A 19184-nucleotide genomic window follows, 5' to 3' on the forward strand; every position below is an offset into this window, starting at 1 on the left:
GTAGTAAAACAAAGCAAATTACGGGCTGTTCTGTTATAAAAATGGATGAGCTACATATTATCACTGTTTCAGCTCGAAAGCATGGCCATCCCGTTCTTTTTCCCTTCTGCACCGGCCAAAACGCAGAACATTACAACTGTCAGGTGTTCATGGCACTGTAATTCCTAGTACAAATACAGTTTTACCTCTCGCAGGATAAACTATAAGTGTCTAATAGCATCAGGCACGTTGCTTCTTCCCACTTGGCATATCATCATCGTAATGCCCGCCATCATGCCCTCCATCTTTGTCACCTTTCTTTCTCGCAAGTATCTTGTTGATTTTGTGGAGGTCATTCGTGAGCTTCTGGTCCTTGTTCTGCTTCCTCGTCTTCCTGCCATCCTGCATCTTCACCCCAAACTGGAATGCAGCCTTCGGCATGGCTTCCTTCTGGTCGTTGTATGTGGCCCACTCCTCTTCTGTCTCAAAGTCCCACCTGTGAAGACGGCCCTTAGCCTGCAAAGGAATCATACATTATAATGAAGCTGGAAATAGGTAGTATTAAGTTTTTTAAAATGGATAGAAAACATGAGCTCAAGAAATCCACAAAAGCAAGTTTATCTTTTTTTTTCTTTGAAACAGAGGAGAAACAGCTCCTACCCTTACCAAATTTACTCTTAAGGAAAAGCATCAGTTCAGCGACAGGAAAAGACGAAAAAAAACTAAAAACATCCACTGACGGGTTACACAACAAACTGTGCCATCCCACACATTCTATGTAACCCCTAAAACAGGCTAGGTGAAACAGGTCCATCAAGTCCACACAAGAGGCTAAAAAGCAACTTTATCTGCTATAACGAAGGGAAACGAAAAAAAAAAAAAGCATACAGAATACTACAGTACTCACTTACCCGGCCACCCATGTCCATCTTCGATAAATCATCTTCTTCATCGCTGCCTGCAATCTCATGATTATACTCCTGATAACCAGGATAGCACTCGGAGTAACTATCCGAGATAAAATTAGGATCTTTCTCCCGTGCATCTTTCTCCCTCAGCTGTTTAAGCCTTTCATCATCGCGTTTGAAAACAGAACCAAGACCTCTGTCTTTATCTGCTTGAGTCATCAACCTTGGATCCTGGGTTATATTTGGATCAGCTAGTACATCACAGTCCTGAGCGCTTTGTTGCATGTACTGTTCTGGATAAGCCATCTGTTGTTCGCCATACTGATAGCCTGACCACTCCCCTTGATATCCAGCAGCTACCATTTGAGCTTGAATAGCATCGTACGCATTCTGACATCAGAAGAGAACTTTTAGGAAATACAGGTCAAGAATAGAACAAGCTAATAAATGGCTATTTCAGTAGAAGGTTGTAAACAAACACTTCGTTTGTCTCCAACATTCGACACGCATAACTATAATTGCTCATAACACAGTGGAACCAAAGTTAAACATTAGCTGGATTACCGGTTGTGGCCAAGCTTGAGCAGGGTCAGATGGTGGGATGGGCCCATAGATAGGTTTCTCTTCAGTGAAATAGGACTGCTTCTGATGGTTATGTGGGGACTCATCCATATCTTCAGAGACAGGGCTCTGGCTCATTTCCTTGTTAGGAACAGAATAGTAAACCCCATCTCCAACAAAAATGTCATCTTCATCTGCTCTAGCAACTGGAGCAGACGGTTTCTCATTTTTGCTTAAATTATTATTTCGAGGGGGTGGCGGCGGTGGCATATCCTTTTCAAATTGATGTTTCAGAGCAGACCCATTAGTTTGGCCAGGTCTAGCTACCTCATCGTAGTCACCACTTGCTAAACTGTTCTTCCCTGCGTAACAAGAATCAAGATATCTAACTTCATCGAGCAAAGCAAGTGAAGATATGGATGAGAAAGTACATACATTGCAAATACATTAAGTGAACTAATTAATTCGTTCATAATGTAAAACAAACGTGTAACATATGGTCATAACTTAAAATACCCAAACTTAAATTATTGACGTGAGACTATAAAACAATTGAAACAAGACTCAACCATTGTGGAAAAAAGTACCAATCATACTTTTCTTTTCTTTTTTTCACAATGCAAGTATCAGCTTCCAAACAAATCATTTCAGCGTATTTCACATATTATCTTAACCAAGAACATTTTCCTAATGTCACTTAGTTTTTCAGTCAACTTCCACTGCACAAAATCCATTTTAATTTTCAAGTAACATACCTTTTGTGTCCCTCTCCTTTTTCTTTTTCTTCAAGACTTTCCCAGATGATCCAAGTCGAAGGTATGACATGATTTTAGCAATCCTATCAAGTACAGAACCATCCACACTGACAGTTACCATCTCCTGCATAAGCAAGAAGAATACTGAGGAAAATAATAAATTTCAGGAAACTTCAATGTGGCATATGATGTATTGCCATAATACCTCTGGAACAGAGCAATCAGCTTTGCTCCTGTGAAGTGTTGTCGGAATATCATTGGTAAGTCCATCCTCCTGGTTTCATTAATGAAATTAATCACTCTCCAGCTAAAACCCGTAGTTCAAATCAAAGCAGGGAATGATGAAAAAAATTATTTGCAAATAGCATAAATCAATAGTACTGGACATGCCACAATAATAGGCAATGCGAACACCTTTACTCTTATTATCAGAAAATCATTTGGAAGGTTAAATCCATTAAATGAAAACATTATGCATACAAAATATGATCTAGTGATGATTTCTGACTTGTAAGATGGATCATGGTCATAGTGAACATACTGTATATTAGTAATCATTGAAGCCATGATGCATCGCAATCACAATTTAAATGTGCATGACATAAAAATCATTGCACCAGACACATGTAACCGCAATACTATACTATAGTCTATAAGTATGATATTTGAAGAGTTCTTTCATCCTTCCTTTATTTCTTCTCTTGTTTGCATATTGTGGAGTGAAGTGAGAGTTTGAGCATGTTGATTGTACTGCATTCCAGGTGATGAGCAGAGAAACAAACAATAATACATCATGAAACATAGTCATGCATCATGTATACTATAAAAGCTGACAAAACATAAGCATGTTATCATTTACATGCTAGCACAGAATTGAAAAATTCGAAATTGAAATAGCAATAACGTTTATTTGCAACATAGCAGCATCATGTTTCGTACAGATGAATCCTGATGAGAGATGAAAATAAAATAATATATTGTAGTATCATATTATGAAGGAAAATGGCCACCACCAATTACAAAAAAAATGTAATTAACATAAGGGGGAACTTTGAAGGAGGTACCATGTTGTAAATAAATGCCATCCGACCAGGAAGAAACATTTCATTCGACTTTATGATGCTTTGTGGCTTTATGATCCATTGATAGACAGACTGCAATGAACCAAGAACTGCTTTTAGTGTCCATGTTACATTACATTACATGGTCAATAATATAAGCAGCCAACATCAATTCTATTGTAAATTAAAAGGAAACCTACCTTTGCAGCTGCAGTGCGGAATGAGACTGCTTGATCTTCTTTTGTAGACCTGTACAACACAAATTCACAGGCTAAATATATGTATCCTAGTTAAATACAAACTCACGAAGTGCGTCCAGACAAGGACGAAGGACATGAGACCATATTTTCATAGTGCTACATCCCAAATCAAGAGAAATGCCTATAAGCAATTGTTGTATTATTCCAATGAGAATGCTGTACAGAACATCATGTTTCACTGAGAATGATCCAGCAGCCACTATAAAGCATAGTAAAATTATGAATAATTGAAATGCGCAGAACAATTCTGCTTGACAGTATTCATCCACAACAAAACAGGAAAACACCTACTAAAATTCCAACAAGAGAAAAATGGATCTCTCTCTTAACTTCACCTCCCATTACAAGAAATAGGACTAGGCCTAAAAAAGGTTGACAATTTGTTGTATCACAAAATAATTAATGGAATCAACTCTGCGCTTTCATAAAAATTATGCAAGTGATAGCCACTGTTTTCAATATATTACAGCATTTGAAATGAAACATGGATCTGATAGCTTGTCTACAATACTTCTCATTATTACAAAACTATCAAGAGAAAGTATAATTAAATGGCGTGAAACTAAAGCTGCAGTATGGTGGGAAGTACCTTGACTGTGTATCCTTTCCATCTTCTGCTTCAGGCTTCTTTTCTATTTCACTTCGTACTTTGTGAAGTAGAGCATAGTCCAAGCCTTTGACCAAATGTGTATGTTCCAGATCACCTTTAAGATACAAAGTGAAAATTAAATGTCAATCAACATGGTGGTTTAGAAGAAAGACAAAAAAGTGCCAGCAATCTAAGTCTCCAAATCCACAACATATATCATATTCTTAGAAAATATGTCCAACTAAAGTATCCATCTTTAGTTTTGAGCTATAGAACCAAATTCTTTGACCGCATATAACTGACTGACTAGGTCAAAATACTAAGTATATGCTAGTTCTTGATATTTTAAAATAAAAAGGAACCTAAAAAGCAAGCAGGTATTCGCTCGTCATATTTCAAATAAAAGATCTGAAACTGCCACAATTTTGTGGACATAAAACAGTTCCAAAGAAAGATTCAATTTCTCATTTCCACAGATATCAGAAGCAAACTATATCATAATTTCAACCGCTCGTGCAGATCTAATGAGCATTTGTCTATATACAAATGAAGTGTTTAAAACCCAATATAAGTTGTTCACAAAAGGATGAAAAGCATTCTCTTAAAAGAAAAGGGTATAACACTGTTGCAGTACCAACCTCCGAGATATTTGCTTTTCTCAATAGATATCTTGTGTGCATCTGCTAGCCTGTAATACAAACAATTCCAGATGCTGAGTTCCAGAATAGCATACAATAAACCAAGCATATAAAATGTCACACAAATGAAACCTGTGGTCTGTTACCTTAAATCTGCTCCAGGAGGTGCCACAGCATGAAATGAACCAAGCTCTGTAGGTTCATAATCAGGGTTTTGATCTTCACGACGCTCCTTAGCACGATCTCGATACCTTGGTGTCTCTGGTTCTTCTTTTTTCTCCTCTCTGCATGGGAAAACAAGGGAGAATTAGGTTAGCCCGATTGACTTGATCCATAAGACCCTAAAGAGAGAGGAATGCTGGAAGTAGTTGTAACTGCATCTGATTTATCAGTGACGGGTTCCCATCCTAGCGGAGCAGTGCGAGAGATGACAGGGCCACACTAGTAAAAAAAATGGGGATTTTTATTAAGTGCACAAAAATTGGTACTTTGTGGCCAGGTTTGGTATCTGGTTTAGCCAGGGCCCAGGGGTGTGAAAAAATCATTCTAGGTCCAAAAAGAAGATTCTTATTAATCATTATCAGTTTATCACTTCCTACTTTAACATGATTACAGATTCTGCAAACTTGACTTGAAATGCTGCAAAAAGGGAATTAATTATCCTCCTCTGACTACAATGGATCTGAATACCAACAGTCACTTTCCCCTAAGCGTAGGGAGAGCATGAATCGTATATTTCCAAAACTTTCTTGGTTTAGCACTTTAGTGTTTACCACTTAAATGCCATTCTGCTGGATCAACAGCTTGTGATATGTATATACTCCTACAATACGGACACATAAGGGCAGTCATGCAGGTAACTTTTTCAGATGGGTAAAGGAGTCACCACTGAACCTAATTCCTTTCTTTTTATAGTAATGCAAGTCAGTGTGTTGAAAGCGAACGAGACATCTAGTTAAGTGGGATGGTTCAGTGAGTGAGGCAACTTGTATGATCCCTTAGACCCTAATCACAGTCTAACAAGGTGGCTATAGGATTAACTGCAAGAACAATGACTTCAGTCGTTTGTTTTCATTCCAAAAATTCACGAAATCACACTACTACATAGAATCTGGATCTCAAAAACTATTTTGCAAGCAAACAGTAACTATATCATCACAGGTTGCAACTTCTGATATATTCTTTTTAACAATCAACTTCTAATAAATTTCTCCTACAGTTCCAAAACATATCGATTATGTCTCTACATCGAATCAGTTGAAATATTGCAAAATAAATGCATAAATACATCTTTCAAATGAAATGATACTTACTTCCGCCGCATCATCTTCTCCTTGTAGTAGTTCTTCTTGGACGACATCTTATCCAATAAGCCCTAGCAAGCCGGCGGTGGGTGGGGTCAGCGGCAGGGGCAGAAAACCCGCGTGGTCAGGAGGCGGCAGCGCCTAGCCGCCGGAGACGGGGCAAGCTCGGCGGCCGGGGGGCTTCTCGCCGGCGCTGAAGGAGACGAGACGACGAGGAAGGCAAGCTGTGCGGCGGCAGAGGAAGAGAGGTGGGGGAGACAACAAGTAGCGCAGCTAGACGTAGGGAGAGTGGGGGGGGGCAGAGCTCCGCGGCGGCCGGGAAGGCGAGTGGGTGGAGGAGGGAGGGAAACGACCGAGGTGGCCTCGCCGGCGCCGGAGTAGCAAACGGGGAGACGGAGACGACGGCCTCCGATGGGAAATTTCTCGTCGGAGGAGGAGGTAGGGGAGTCCGTCTGATTTGCGCTGGGCCGCGGCCGCGAGGGTAGGATCACATGGGCTATTATTGGGCTTCGTGGCGCACGGCCCATACTGATCCAAAAAATTCGGCCCGCTATCTCAAGTGGTCGAACTAACCTGGATCCGATCCGATCGTCCGCGCGAGTCGGAATGGAGGTGGAATTTTCCTCCTCCATACTGGACGATCCATTCGTTCGCGCGTTTGTTTGGATTGCCTCTTCTTCCTCCCGTCTACGACTACTTCTTCACGAACGGCCTCCTCTTCAACGATCAGGAGAACCTTAACCATAGCCGCCGCGTGATGATTAATGGCCGGTGGTGGTGGTGGTTTACTTGGAGTAGGAGGGTGGTGCGACGAAATCAGCCGCCGCCGTCGCCGTCGCCGCCACCAGCGGACGAAGACGTATTACCGTTCGAAGAGTACCCGCCGCCATCGTCCGACGAAGAGGAGGAGGAGGAGATCAACCACCCCACGCCACAGACCTCCAACGAGGCGGCTGACAGGCGCCCTGGATTACTCCCGGCCTCGCGCAAGGCCATACAGGGCCTGCGTGAGGTGACGGCGGCCGGCGCGGGAGAAGACGAGTGCGCCGTGTGCCTGCAGGATTTCGAGGCGGGCGACAAGCTCAGGATGATGCCCTGCTGCCACACCTTCCACCAGCGCTGCATCTTCGACTGGCTCCGCCTCAGCTGCATCTGTCCTCTCTGCCGCCACACTCTGCCCACGCAGAATGTGGAGGACGACAGGCTTGGGCGCGCTGCCCACACAGTGGCAGGATCAACCGGCTGATGAACCAGCCGAAAAGGCTTCTAATTTTGTTCCAGTTCACCTGCTAGAAATCATTAGCAGTAAGCAGATAGGTGATTTCTCTGTTCCAACATTTATCTTCCCATGAATGTAAATCTACGAAGCATGTTGCTGTGACGGTCTACTCCAGATGAGCAGTACTCTGAGGCATGTTATTTATCTTCTCTACTGAATGTCAAAACTATAAGTGCAATGCCATGTTTATTTCATCTCTCTTTGTTGTTAGCTGTAACCATGTTAATTATGCTAGCAATCCTTGTTCTGTTTAATTGAAGAAGTTTATGCTAAAAGATAACTGAAGTGCCTTCTAACAACAAAAGACTTTAACAGCTTTTGTGGTTTAACTCAATATTACAAGAGTAGTGGACAGAACTGGAGTACAGAGATTAGACCACGTCCTCAAGGAAAAATCTCAGCATAAGCAGCACAAAAAGATGTTTGGGGGTTTGATGAAAATAAATAGGAACCATTTTAACAGATACAGCAGTTTAAGACCGATTGTATAAATTGTGCACGAGCAGGTACAAAAAATAGTATCTGGGGAAACCAACATGTTAACCTCTTATATTTTCACTTAAGACAATACTAGCACTTGTTTCAGTACAACTGTTGATCACATAACTCATAATACCCAATGTGAGATATAACCGTCTTGATAAATGAGGTTGCCTCTTTCCTCAGCAGTGGCAAAAACATAGCAGCAGCAGTAGTTGTATTCTTTTATCAATGTACCTAACCTATATGGCCTATGCAGAAATTTACTTGGAGAAACCTGAACAATTTGAACACAGGAAGCACCCTCAGTGAACATTCAGTCTTTCGCATCCATTATTCCACCTGATGTTACCTGGAAAACGTGCTATTGGTCAAGGGAAACAATTTTTTTTACACCACATTATTGCTAATCTGTCATGCGAAGCTTCAGAGTTTCAGTGATGGAAAACAACAGGTTTTTTTTTCAGATGGGAAAAACAGCAGCTGCAAGAGTTTTGAGGAGAAAGTTCGGACAAAGAAAAAATCAATCAATATTTTAGCAGCATACTGAACCAAGGTAACCAATTGAACAAGTAGTTTCAGTAAACATGTATGCACAATGCAAAAGGATATAGCTTCTCCCTCAGGCAGGTTAGGGGCATCAAAGATCTTGCAGACACGCTGCTCTCCTTTGCCTTTCCTCAGCATCAACCGGATGGTGGCTGCATGCGCCAGAACGTGGCCTCCCGCAGGTTTCTTCGGGTCAGTTATGAACATTCCACCACCTGGGTCCGCAATCACTGAAACAAAGACACTTGTAATTTGAAATTCCTTATTGAGTTACTCTTTCTTGGGATAGACAGGATTAGTCCTGAAAGCACACCTTGGTTGGTGATGTACACTGCAACATTGAACTCCTCAGCTATCTTAGTAAGGCGGGAGAGCATCTGTGCCAATTTTTGCTGCAAGTTCAGAGTAATTAGTACATAACTTTAGGCCTTCAACTACTTTATGATTATTTATTTGTGTGTGTTTTAGCCAACACAAATATTGGCAATACCTGGCGCTCTGCAAGTTCACCCCTGCCACTGAAATCAACACGGAATAGTGCAATCACAGAATCCACAATCTAATTCCAGGTAAAACAATACTACCACATAAGAGATTGAGATACACAAACTTATCAATGTATTTTTATGTTAAGCCATGCCTACCAGAAGCCTGAAAGGCTCTTCAGCCATCTTGGCAGCGAGGCCAAGGAGCAAGTTGTACTGGTGCTCATAGGTGTATGCACGAGCATATATGATCTAAACAAGAAATAGATGCAAATATAACAGATAGCTTCTTTTGTTAGGCCTGAAATGGTAAAGTCAAATTAAGGGCCATACGTTATCAAGAACAGCATTGGCATCCATCCCAAATCTCTCAGCAATTGGCACAATTCGTTCAGGCCGGCTGAAAACTCCATTAAGGAAACAAGTTGGAGAGATACAGAAATGCAAATAAATCCATTGAATGGATGGATCAGATGAAGCTATTGCTAAGTAAATTCAAAAGATACAATGTTCCCTCAGTGTCAATGTAAGCAACCTTCCCGTTCCCCCCATGCATGTGAATTGGAAGCTGCAGTTTATGAACAAAAAAAAAGAAAATAATTCACTGAATCTATGGCAGTAAGGTGGTGATGACAAAAACATGTATTAAAAATGAACCTGAGTGGAGACACATAGAGTGTGAGCCAACTGGGTCTTCCCTGATCTGAGGACCAAAAAAGTGAAAGATTACAAAGCTAGGAAGCCGGAACCAAATTGAGAAATAGTGAAAACTAACTCCAGAGCACATCAAGGTTCAAAGTTTGGCTGGCTCACATTAAAATTAAATAGTAAGATGTTTTATGTGCTACAGAAATCCAAATTGTTCCACGCGATACAATTCTAGGAAGAACTCTATCATACATCAAATTTGTTGCAAAACAAGATAAATCAGCTAAATGTAATGTTTAGTAGAACCAATTTGGTATAACATCAAAGGAAATAGTTTGACAATATTGATGTGTATATACCTGAAGTTTACAAATGAGAAGTACAGTATTAAGCTCTCAGTTTTAGCAGAACACAGAACATGTTTAGGAATTGCTGTATGCACTGGCATGAATAGACGATAGAAATGGGTGCACAACAGGTTTGAAAAGGCACTAGCAAATTAACTTAAACCAGAATACTAATAGTATTAGTAAGCTTGATTTCACCATATTTATTAGACAGGTATGGCCACACATCATAAATTTCATTGATACAACCAAGCTGCAGTTGTAAACGAGGGCAAAAAATATCAAAAGGAACATGAACATCTACGCACCGGAACTCTCCAAATGCCTCTGTGATGCAGAGTGTTTCAATCCCTCCTTGAAAAATTGAAAAATGTAAGTAGATTAGAACAACATAATGGAACAACTGATCATAACAGAGTCAGAGGACTATATATGTTACCGCCAAGCAGCTCATCAAGTGCCTGGCTCCCAGTGGTGATCCGAACAACAGACTTCCGCTTCAAAATAAGAAAAATAATAAACCGAACAGCCTAGGGAAAGTGCACAGCTGGAGTAACTAAAAGCACTCTAGCGTCCATGAAGCAAGGAATAGTTTCCACTTATTTGCCATAACACCATATCCTTAAATGCATTAGTACGCAGATCAGCTCCTATTAACTTACCTTGATAAGGAGATCACTTCCTGTCATGAAGCCCTGGCTCTGAGAAAAACAAACATAGCAGTTTCAGAAGAACAAATCATACAGAACTGACGTAATGAAGATTTCAGACCAAAAACAATGAAAAGAGAACCACACCAGAAGCTTTTCAGCTGCTTCACAGATCTTGTCTACCTTTGCTTCAGATAATCCCTTGATTCCTGTCAGGCTCTACAAGATGGATCCATATATTGAAACAATATCAGATAATTATATTGTAAGACAGAAATGGGACAATTGAAAGAATATAATCGTCATAAACCAGAAATAGAACAAGTGGGAGATAGCATGAAGATTTGGGAACCCAATTTTGCAACCTTCTTTGTATGCATCATGAGGCCATTGCAAGTGTAGATACCAGCATCCTGCAGCTTCTTCACATCTCCAGAGTTTATCCCTTGCGAGATTACTGTGGACAAGTGCACGAGAGATGGATAATAATGCAGAGATTATGCTCAATTGCTCATAGTTCGAATTCATGGATATGAATGAATAATTTGCAGGAAGAACCATATGAAGAATGAAACCCAGGGAGAAGTCAGGATCACACCAAAACAACTTACTAATATTGAACTCGCTAGAATTAGGGAGCCACCAGAAATCGTAAAAGTACAAGAGGGACTCAAGCTTAAACCCTAAACCCTCCAAGTACACAACTGGTTCAACTAATATACACTCAAGTTCACCAAAACACAACTGGTTCAACTAATGGGCAGAACCCCACATGTTTGAACTAGCCGGGGGCGAATTCCGACGAGTTCCACCAAACGCGGGTAAAATTGACTGAAAATGGGGATAAATTCGAACCAGCCCTCTCACATGCCACACATCGATCAGCAGGAAATAGCCCAAAACAGATATCAAATGTGGGGAGGCGAAAAATCCCGAAAAAATTGGCCACGATACGAGGCTAATTTACGTCCAGAACACACGAAATTGAGGGAGAAAAACTAGAAGCAACCGAACACGCACAGCACAAAACAACCAGACCCCAAAAAAAAATGGAAACACAAAATAGGCTAGAATCCATCTACTTCACCGCAAATCAGCATCAAATTACAATGTGAAGAGTAACCAATCGAAACGCAAGGCAGAATGAGCACTCGCACGCGCGAACACACACGCGCACACGAGCACGAGCCAAGCAATGCAGTGCCGGGATACGAGACGGGGGAGGAGGGGATGGAAATGAGGCGGAGGGCGTTACATACACTTGTCGATGGACTCGAAGCACTCCTCCTCCTCCTCGATCCTCTCTGCATCCATGAGCTGGAGCTGCCCGCCTTCGTCGTACTGCTTGGACGGCGCCATCTGCTCACACAGACCCCCCGCACCTGCGTCAAAATGCGATCAGGAGACAACCCAACCGAAAAATCACCCCAAAACCCTAGCAAAGACGTCGAGCGGAGGCCGCTGCGGCGGAGAGAACCTTCCTCACCTGTAGGCGGAGGCGGCCGGCGACCGGCGACGGCGAGGTCGGAGCGGCGGCTTGTAGGAGAAGGAAGCAGCAGAGGCGAGACGACAAACACACTCGAAGTGGTGTTGTGCTTGTGCCGTTGCGTTGCGTTGCGTGCGGCGAGGTGGGCTACTTGAGGCTCTCGGGCCTTCTGGAATCGTCTTGTTATTGGGCTTCTCCTCCGGGAGGAATAATTACTACTGGGCCGTTTCACCCAGCCCAGCAGGATAGAGAGGCTTGAGGCCCACGCGGTTCAGACCAAACCAGGCCCAACTAGGCCCTCCGGACTCAAAACTCGCTCATGGGAACAGAACCGAAGCAAACTAGGATTACTAAACAACACTATTATTCCTTATTTCCATTACAACTCTCTGTTTCTTCCCGAGAAAGTTTACAGCTCTCTCTAATTAACTGCAATTAGTTTTAGCATATATAAATACTAATTTATTATAGCAATACCCACTTTCCTTTTTCTGTCCAATTCGATTCACTTATGAACCCGACAATAGAAAACGGCGGCAGCGGCGGCGATGGATCGGCGGCGGCGGCAGCGGCGGAGGGAAGTGCGATCTGGAAGAGTGAGCTGGTGCCGCAGCTACAGCTACCTCCGGGCTACCACTTCGTACCAACGGACGAGGAGCTCGTGGACTTCTACCTCCGCGGCAAGATCGAGGGACGCGACCCGCCTCGCCACTTCATCAGTGAGGAGAATATCATGCGTTATGATCCCCAAAAGCTGATTGGTAATTTAATCTTCTTTTTAGCTAATTGATCGCTTGATTATCCATGAAAAAAAAGGTTTAATTATGTATGTCTATGAACCAAATTGGTTTGTGATAACACAATATGAATGCATTAGAGAAATACAAGGGCTATGGGGAAGACAGGTGGTACTTTTTCATGGTGAGGGAGCCGTCGAAGACGAAGAAGAAGGACGAGCCGAACAGGAAGGTGGTGGTGGATGGGGTGGAAGAGGGAAGCTGGAGCGCGACGGGGAGCGTGGTGCAGATTCACAGCACCAAGGAGACGAACCGGAAGGCTATCATTGGCAGCAAGAGGGTTCTCACTTATAAATCTGCTCGTTCCGCTGAGAACGACATGTGGAGCATGCATGAGTATGTCTTGGCAGGCAAATCCCAGGTACTTTGATAATCCAACATCTTTTGAAGCATTTATATATTTTTTTTTAAAAAAAAGATGATGGGTCAAAGTTTGTGTGTGAATAGTACCCTCTCAATTTCATATGACAAGTTTTCATATGACAAGTCGTTTTACTTTTTAAGTTTGACTAAATTTATATGAATACAAAACAAATATACCATCAAAATATATTCAACATAGTATATTAGATATAGTGAGACTAATTTGGTGATGTACAGATGTTGCTATATTTTACTATGATCTTAGTTAAACTTGAAGAAATTTGATATAATATGAATCAAAGTGAGTATCTGATAAAAAATAAAAGTGAATGAAGGGAGTACTACATGTTGGTGTATGATCGATCAATGTACTTGCAGATGGGTCAGTATGTATTGTGCGCGATACAGCTGAAGCAGACCTACGAGAGAGAAGAGAAGGCCCGGGAGGAGCAGAAGAATGACAACAAACGCAATAAAAAGGCCGCAAGGAGGAAGAACATGCAGCAGCAGCCTACTGCTTGCCAGGCACAAGACGAGCAGCAGGAAACAGCACCAACACCTGGAGAAGAAACCATTGTGGATCCTGACCAGTTCATGGATATTGCCCATTCCATGCATATGATGTTTGGAGGAGTAGATCAAGATGCACCACCATTCATGCCAAGCTTAATTGCTCCTTGCAACAACGATGATGGCATGCTGCAACTTCAACCACTCCAATTGCAGAACCCAAACCCTGCAATGCTGTACAGTAACCAGCTGGAACCATCGTACATTGGTGATCAGTCGATGTTCACCCCATGCTGCTGCGATAGAAACTGTATTTCTTGTCGTCAGCTACAATTTTACCAGCAACAGCAAGCAGAGGATGGCAGTGTTGCATTTGGAGAGGCTGATCTATACCAACAACATGATAGGGCATTGGGAAATACTGGTGTATACCCTGACAATGTTTGGGTGGATGGTAACATGGCAGATTATGCTCAGCGTCAGATTTACAATGATCAAGATAATGGTGGTGTATTAATGCAAGGGCCGGAGGATAGCGCAACTTTCCCTGACAACTTCCTGATGCTGGACGAAATGGCGGCAGGTAGCGATGATGCGTCAGGCTTTGATTATGAGGTTGATCAATCCATGGCAGTCGTCCCACATGTTGCTGATCAGACCGTCGATGATATTATGTCGTCACTGCTTAATTGAAATGGTGATGGGGACAATGTAAAGTAAGCAGACCATGATCATTCTTGTATCCCGTCTCCTTCACTTCTTGATTTTTTTTTGTTGTAAATAAACTTTTCTTCCCCTTAATACAAAGATACGCTATAGTTCGTAGGAACAGTATTTGTTTGTGGAGTGTCACTATGCAAAATAAACTTTTCTTCCCCTTAATACAGATATTCAATATTTGTTTGTGGAGTATCACTATGCAAAATTTTTTTGGAGAGCTCTACAATTTACTACTGGTTTATATACTCCTCACAATATATCTCATATTTTTTAGAAGTGGCTCGTGGGAGTTGATAAAAAATCTACCAAATTTATTCTTGTTGGAGCATCCGCTATATGTTGAGCTATATAGTTGTGTAGAAATGATATGGTTTTTGATAAATTACCATCTATATCCTATATGCAGGTTCTTTTCAGGGCAACATACTGGCTTCGGTCTTGGGCTCAACTACTAAAGTGTGATGAAGAAATCAAGTCGGTGAAAGCTGCATGTCGTAATCTTGAGTCAATGGTTATGCAGCTGTTCGCTAACTTTGGATGGAGATTCACAAACAGAATTCAATAATTTTGGTGATCTTTTTATGTTGTGTGAGTTTTTATTAGTTTGTGTGTGCTTTTGTTTATTCAGGTGTGAGTTTTTGTTGAATTGGTGTAATAATTGACTGTAGCTCTTTGAGCAAAGATCGGGATTATATTCTATTATAAAAAAAAAATACAAAGATACGCTCCTTACGTATTAAAAAAAATCATCTGCCAAACTGAGCTCCACTGGCCATTAATTCAGAGAAGAGAGCACAATGCCAACGGCTGGATGTATTGTGCAGCTTCCCGTGGAGTACGCAGCTGATTGCTATGAGGGGGTCAAAAGCTGAGTTATTTTCAGCAACTCGAAATGATAACTTACTCATTTTTTTTGTTAGCATATTTTTCGAACTATTAAACAGTGTGTTTTTTATCTTTTATAAAGAAGTTTTTTTGAAAATATATAAATCTATTTTCTAAATTTATAATAGTTAATACGTGATTAATTATGCGCTAATAAGTTGTTGTAGCCAAAGTAGCACTATCGAGCTGGGCCTACTAATTTTTTCCTTTTTCTATTTAACTTTACTACTACCTCCGTTTTAGGTTATAAGACTTTCTAGCATTGCTCATATTCATATATATGTTAATGAATCTAGACATATACGTGTGACTAGATTCATTAACATCTATATAAATGTTGGTAATGCTAGAAAATCTTATAACCTAAAATAGAGAGAGGAAGTATCATTTAATTTGTGAAAGGATCGCCATGTTTGTCTTTTGCTTTTGAATTTGTCTTAACATCTAGTACCTGATAGTTTCCTTAAAAAAATCTATTAACAGTGATGTTTACTCTTACATCCTCCATTGTGTCAATATCTATAGCTACATCATGTTTGTGCACATGTTTGTGGTGTTTAAATTCACATGATTCCACTCAATAGGGGTTTAAATCCTGGTGTGGTGTATGCCAATATTACATATATGAGTGTGCATAAGAATATCTTAGGAAGAACATGTAACTGTTTTTCTATTTCATAACAAATTAATAGAGTGCACAACATAACCCTTAATAATCAAAGAATTTTAGTGACAGTGTAAAAATTACATTAGTTGATGGTTTGAATATTATAACAACGAGGCTGTGTTCGGGAGGCGAGGTTGGGAACCTTGCCTCCTGACACGGAAAACGAAGCACGTGATTATAGTGAGACTAATTAAGTATTAGCCTAAAAAACTTGAAAAATGGATCAATATGATTTTTTTAAAGCAACTTTCATATAGAAAACTTTTTAAAAAAATGCACCGTTTAGCAGTTTGAAAAGCGTGCATGCGGAAAACGAGAGAAGTGAGCTGGGAAAGAGGGGTAAAGAACACAGCCTAAGTGATTTCGCGTACATAGCAATGCTATTGTAAATGATTGGAGAATTGGAGAGGCGTATTCTCGTTGCATGACTGGTTTGATTACACTCATGCATGTTTGTATATAATCATAACAAGTCATCAGATTTAGTAGCTGTACTTCTTTTGATAAATCTTTTTGGTAAATTTTCATATGATCCTACTCCCATTGTTCCTAGCTTATTAGCCCAAAGCTTTCACATCTGAAAAAGGCACACCGAGTCAGGGGCGAAGGCAGGCCTGGAACAATTTGAGCTTGGGTCCTAGGTTTGCCTCTACAATGATGATTAAATTCTCTTAATTCACTATGTAATTTTTTTTAGGAAATTAATACTCTATTAGTTAAACCCTACTTAGCCCTAGGTTAATAATTTCTAGCTCCATCATTGCACCGAATGGAACTTCGCATATCTGAGTGAGAGCCATGCCCCGAGTGCTGCTTTCTTCGGTAAATAGTTCGTTAAGTGTCAATTATAAAGGAAGGAATGGAGTATTAACTCGCACTAATCCTTATCGTCATCATTCTCTTCTTCATCATCATCACCACCACGAGAAACGTCTAAGGGTATTTTGGCTAGCTCACCGAGGTGATAAGCTAGTCGGTATGGGTTTATAGCCTCACCCCTTCTAATTATTTGATATTAGGTCATTCCCTAATATTCATGTTTTTATCATCATCACCATCGCCAGTTCGCCACCATCTTCATTGTGCCTCATTGACAGTGAGCTCGAATTACGGCTGTGTTCTTTTGGAGGGGTTGGGAACTCCTCCCCTCCGCACGGAAAACGGAACGATAGATTAACACGTGATTAATTAAGTATTAGCTATAAAAAATTTTAATAAAAAGATTAATATGATTTTTAAAGCAACTTTCCTATATAAATTTTTCACAAAACGCGTACCGTCTAGCAGTTTGAAAATCGTGCATGCGGAAAACGAGGGAAAGAACATAGCCCTTCTCGACGAACTGGAGGAGCACCCCCTCCTTGTACTCCATCCTTATGTCCTGCATTGATCGAGCGATCGATTGATGAAGCGCGCGTGGATGATTATTAGAGCAGCCGTAATGGTAAAGTAAGCTGCTCTCTATAAAACTTGTCCACCTCATCTATAGACTATTTTATAGTAAACCATCTTAATGGTGTGTCTACAAGGATATCTATAGCTGTTTTTAATACTTGCATGTACATATGAAAGACAATGATCATTCGTGAATACCATCCCTGTAACTACACATGTGGCTACATGAAAAAAAAACACAGAAACATGATTCACTTTGAGGAAAGACACTTGCAAATACCACAATATCAATCCATGGGCACAAATGAAAATAGATAACTGCAGCATCTTAACCCATCTTAACATTTGACGAGTGCAAAAGAAAAAAAAAGCACAACTACAAACTACAAACGAGAAAGGGTAAATAGTATTTGTTCGTTAATCTCTGATTGCGAGTGGATAGGAGCTTATTTGCTAATCTTTCAGTTTTGGACTAGAATTTCTTCTTTGATAACAATAACTGAATGTTTTGTCTTGATACCTGTTCAGTGTTCAGTCACGAAGTCTCAACCATGTGCATAATTTTTTTTCCCTTTCTAAACTACATGATTTAAAAATTGATCATAGCAATTGATAGTCGATAGGAATTACTATCGATTTTTTTTGGCAGAATAGTCTAGGTCATTTGTACTGATTGCTCTATTTTATCCACATTTACTAGACTATTGTTCTGTTAGCATGCAAGTTGAGCATTGAATTTTTGCTACTGACAGGAAAGAACTCAGGTTAAATGTTTGATTTCACATAACCAAAAAAAAAAGCAATGGAGAGGCAGATGATCTGGTAAGAACAACTGATGGGTGCAGCACTGCACAAGATAGTAATCTTTTTATGACTTCATCCATTCAGGTATATACGCATATATCCATTCAGGTATATATGCGTAAGAACAACTGATGAGGCAGATTTCTCTACTATTATTGATAGCGTACACTATGCACACATTAATTTAATGGTGGAATAGTCATTGTCGTTAAAACAATTAACAACGGCGCAATATCACCATCGTTAAATAAATAACAAGGACACTATCGTGGATTCTATATTTTGAAGAAAGTTTCACTCAAAAGTGAATCAGATATGAATCAGTACTGCAAGAAATAAGTATGTCTTGTCATATCAATTTTTTTTACCACGCAAAGAAATATTTTATTTACCGCTCTAATGGATCGTTGGATGTATTTTGACTGCCTTGGCCATCTGGTGGTGTTGGTACGGCACCCATCCAAGCTCCATATGGGGAAACAAATGAATTAATCTGCAGTGGAGGTGCTGTCCACCAACCTACGTCAGAAGCACACCATCATTAGTTTTCTGTTGATGACCTATTCACTAGAGGCTGGACCAACGGAGACGACGGCGGAAAGTGCGATTTTACTTGGAACAGCCATGGCTTCACCAGACAAAGGGAAGGCGACGCCGGGCTTCACTACACCACCCCACCAAGGAACGCCGGGAGGCAAAGCTTGAGGCGTTGGAGGAGCAATCTCCCGCTTGGATCTATGGCTCATCACTTGAGGTTTGAGGAGATATGAGGATTAGGGATGAGTTTCAGGAAGACTGAGCGACAAGCGGTGGATTTATGGATTAGGGGCAAACTTGGCTTGGGTCTACCGCGGGAATAAGAGGGTGATTTGGCGCATAAACTACGCGGGAAGATTAGCAGCCATGGGGATTTGGCGCCCTAGAGAAGAGGAGAGCGCGCGAGGAGGAAGACGCAGGGGCGTGCAGGGAACACCCGATCCCCTTTGGCGAGAAAACGCGTTGAATAGCGGCAGCTTGTGTCGATACGGTGTCGTTGCGAGTCTCGATTTGTGTATATCGGCTCT

General features: G+C 41.0%; 3 protein-coding genes and 1 long non-coding RNA gene across 10 annotated transcripts; 1 reads left to right on the plus strand and 3 right to left on the minus strand.

Annotated features, from left to right (window-relative positions):
* Positions 1-4: 4 nt before the first annotated feature.
* Positions 5-6514, minus strand: LOC4349762 (suppressor of mec-8 and unc-52 protein homolog 2). The gene is made up of 11 exons (XM_015761445.3): positions 6065-6514; positions 4898-5035; positions 4752-4801; positions 4114-4228; positions 3465-3513; positions 3268-3357; positions 2409-2477; positions 2204-2327; positions 1452-1810; positions 891-1277; positions 5-495 (listed from the first exon to the last, which is right to left on the minus strand). The coding sequence occupies exons 1-11, from the start codon at positions 6109-6111 to the stop codon at positions 220-222; spliced, it is 1704 nt and encodes a 567-aa protein (XP_015616931.1). The 5' UTR covers positions 6112-6514; the 3' UTR covers positions 5-219.
* A 298-nt stretch (positions 6515-6812) lies between these two features.
* LOC107278093 (E3 ubiquitin-protein ligase RING1) lies at positions 6813-7301 on the plus strand. The gene has a single exon (XM_015761448.3). It carries the CDS (start codon positions 6813-6815, stop codon positions 7299-7301), a length of 489 nt encoding a protein of 162 aa, XP_015616934.1.
* Positions 7302-7798: 497 nt separating this feature from the next.
* LOC4349763 (meiotic recombination protein DMC1 homolog B) lies at positions 7799-12104 on the minus strand. Of its 2 annotated transcripts, XM_026021311.2 has the most exons (15): positions 11980-12104; positions 11753-11875; positions 10859-10950; positions 10641-10712; positions 10506-10544; positions 10283-10340; positions 10152-10197; positions 9506-9551; positions 9355-9416; positions 9182-9248; positions 9008-9100; positions 8854-8922; positions 8677-8755; positions 8427-8593; positions 7799-8175 (listed from the first exon to the last, which is right to left on the minus strand). In XM_026021311.2, the coding sequence occupies exons 2-15, from the start codon at positions 11850-11852 to the stop codon at positions 8131-8133; spliced, it is 1035 nt and encodes a 344-aa protein (XP_025877096.1). In that variant the 5' UTR covers positions 11853-11875; positions 11980-12104; the 3' UTR covers positions 7799-8130. The 2 variants fall into 2 exon arrangements, with proteins under 2 accessions (XP_025877096.1, XP_066161599.1); XM_066305502.1 differs by having other exon boundaries at positions 7799-8593.
* Positions 12105-12326: 222 nt separating this feature from the next.
* Positions 12327-19146, minus strand: LOC136353999 (uncharacterized). Of its 6 annotated transcripts, none has more exons than XR_010737652.1 (4): positions 18734-19039; positions 18513-18639; positions 12892-13084; positions 12327-12690 (listed from the first exon to the last, which is right to left on the minus strand). It is a non-coding gene; the product is annotated as an uncharacterized lncRNA (long non-coding RNA). The 6 variants fall into 6 exon arrangements; XR_010737650.1 differs by lacking the exon at positions 12892-13084 and adding an exon at positions 17199-17302 and having other exon boundaries at positions 12574-12690; positions 18734-18882; XR_010737651.1 differs by lacking the exon at positions 12327-12690 and adding an exon at positions 17199-17302 and having other exon boundaries at positions 12916-13036; positions 18734-18882.
* Between the last annotated feature and the right edge of the window lie 38 nt (positions 19147-19184).

The sequence above is a fragment of the Oryza sativa genome, chromosome 11, assembly GCF_034140825.1.
Source record: "Oryza sativa Japonica Group chromosome 11, ASM3414082v1".
In the NCBI taxonomy this organism is placed as follows: domain Eukaryota; kingdom Viridiplantae; phylum Streptophyta; class Magnoliopsida; order Poales; family Poaceae; genus Oryza; species Oryza sativa.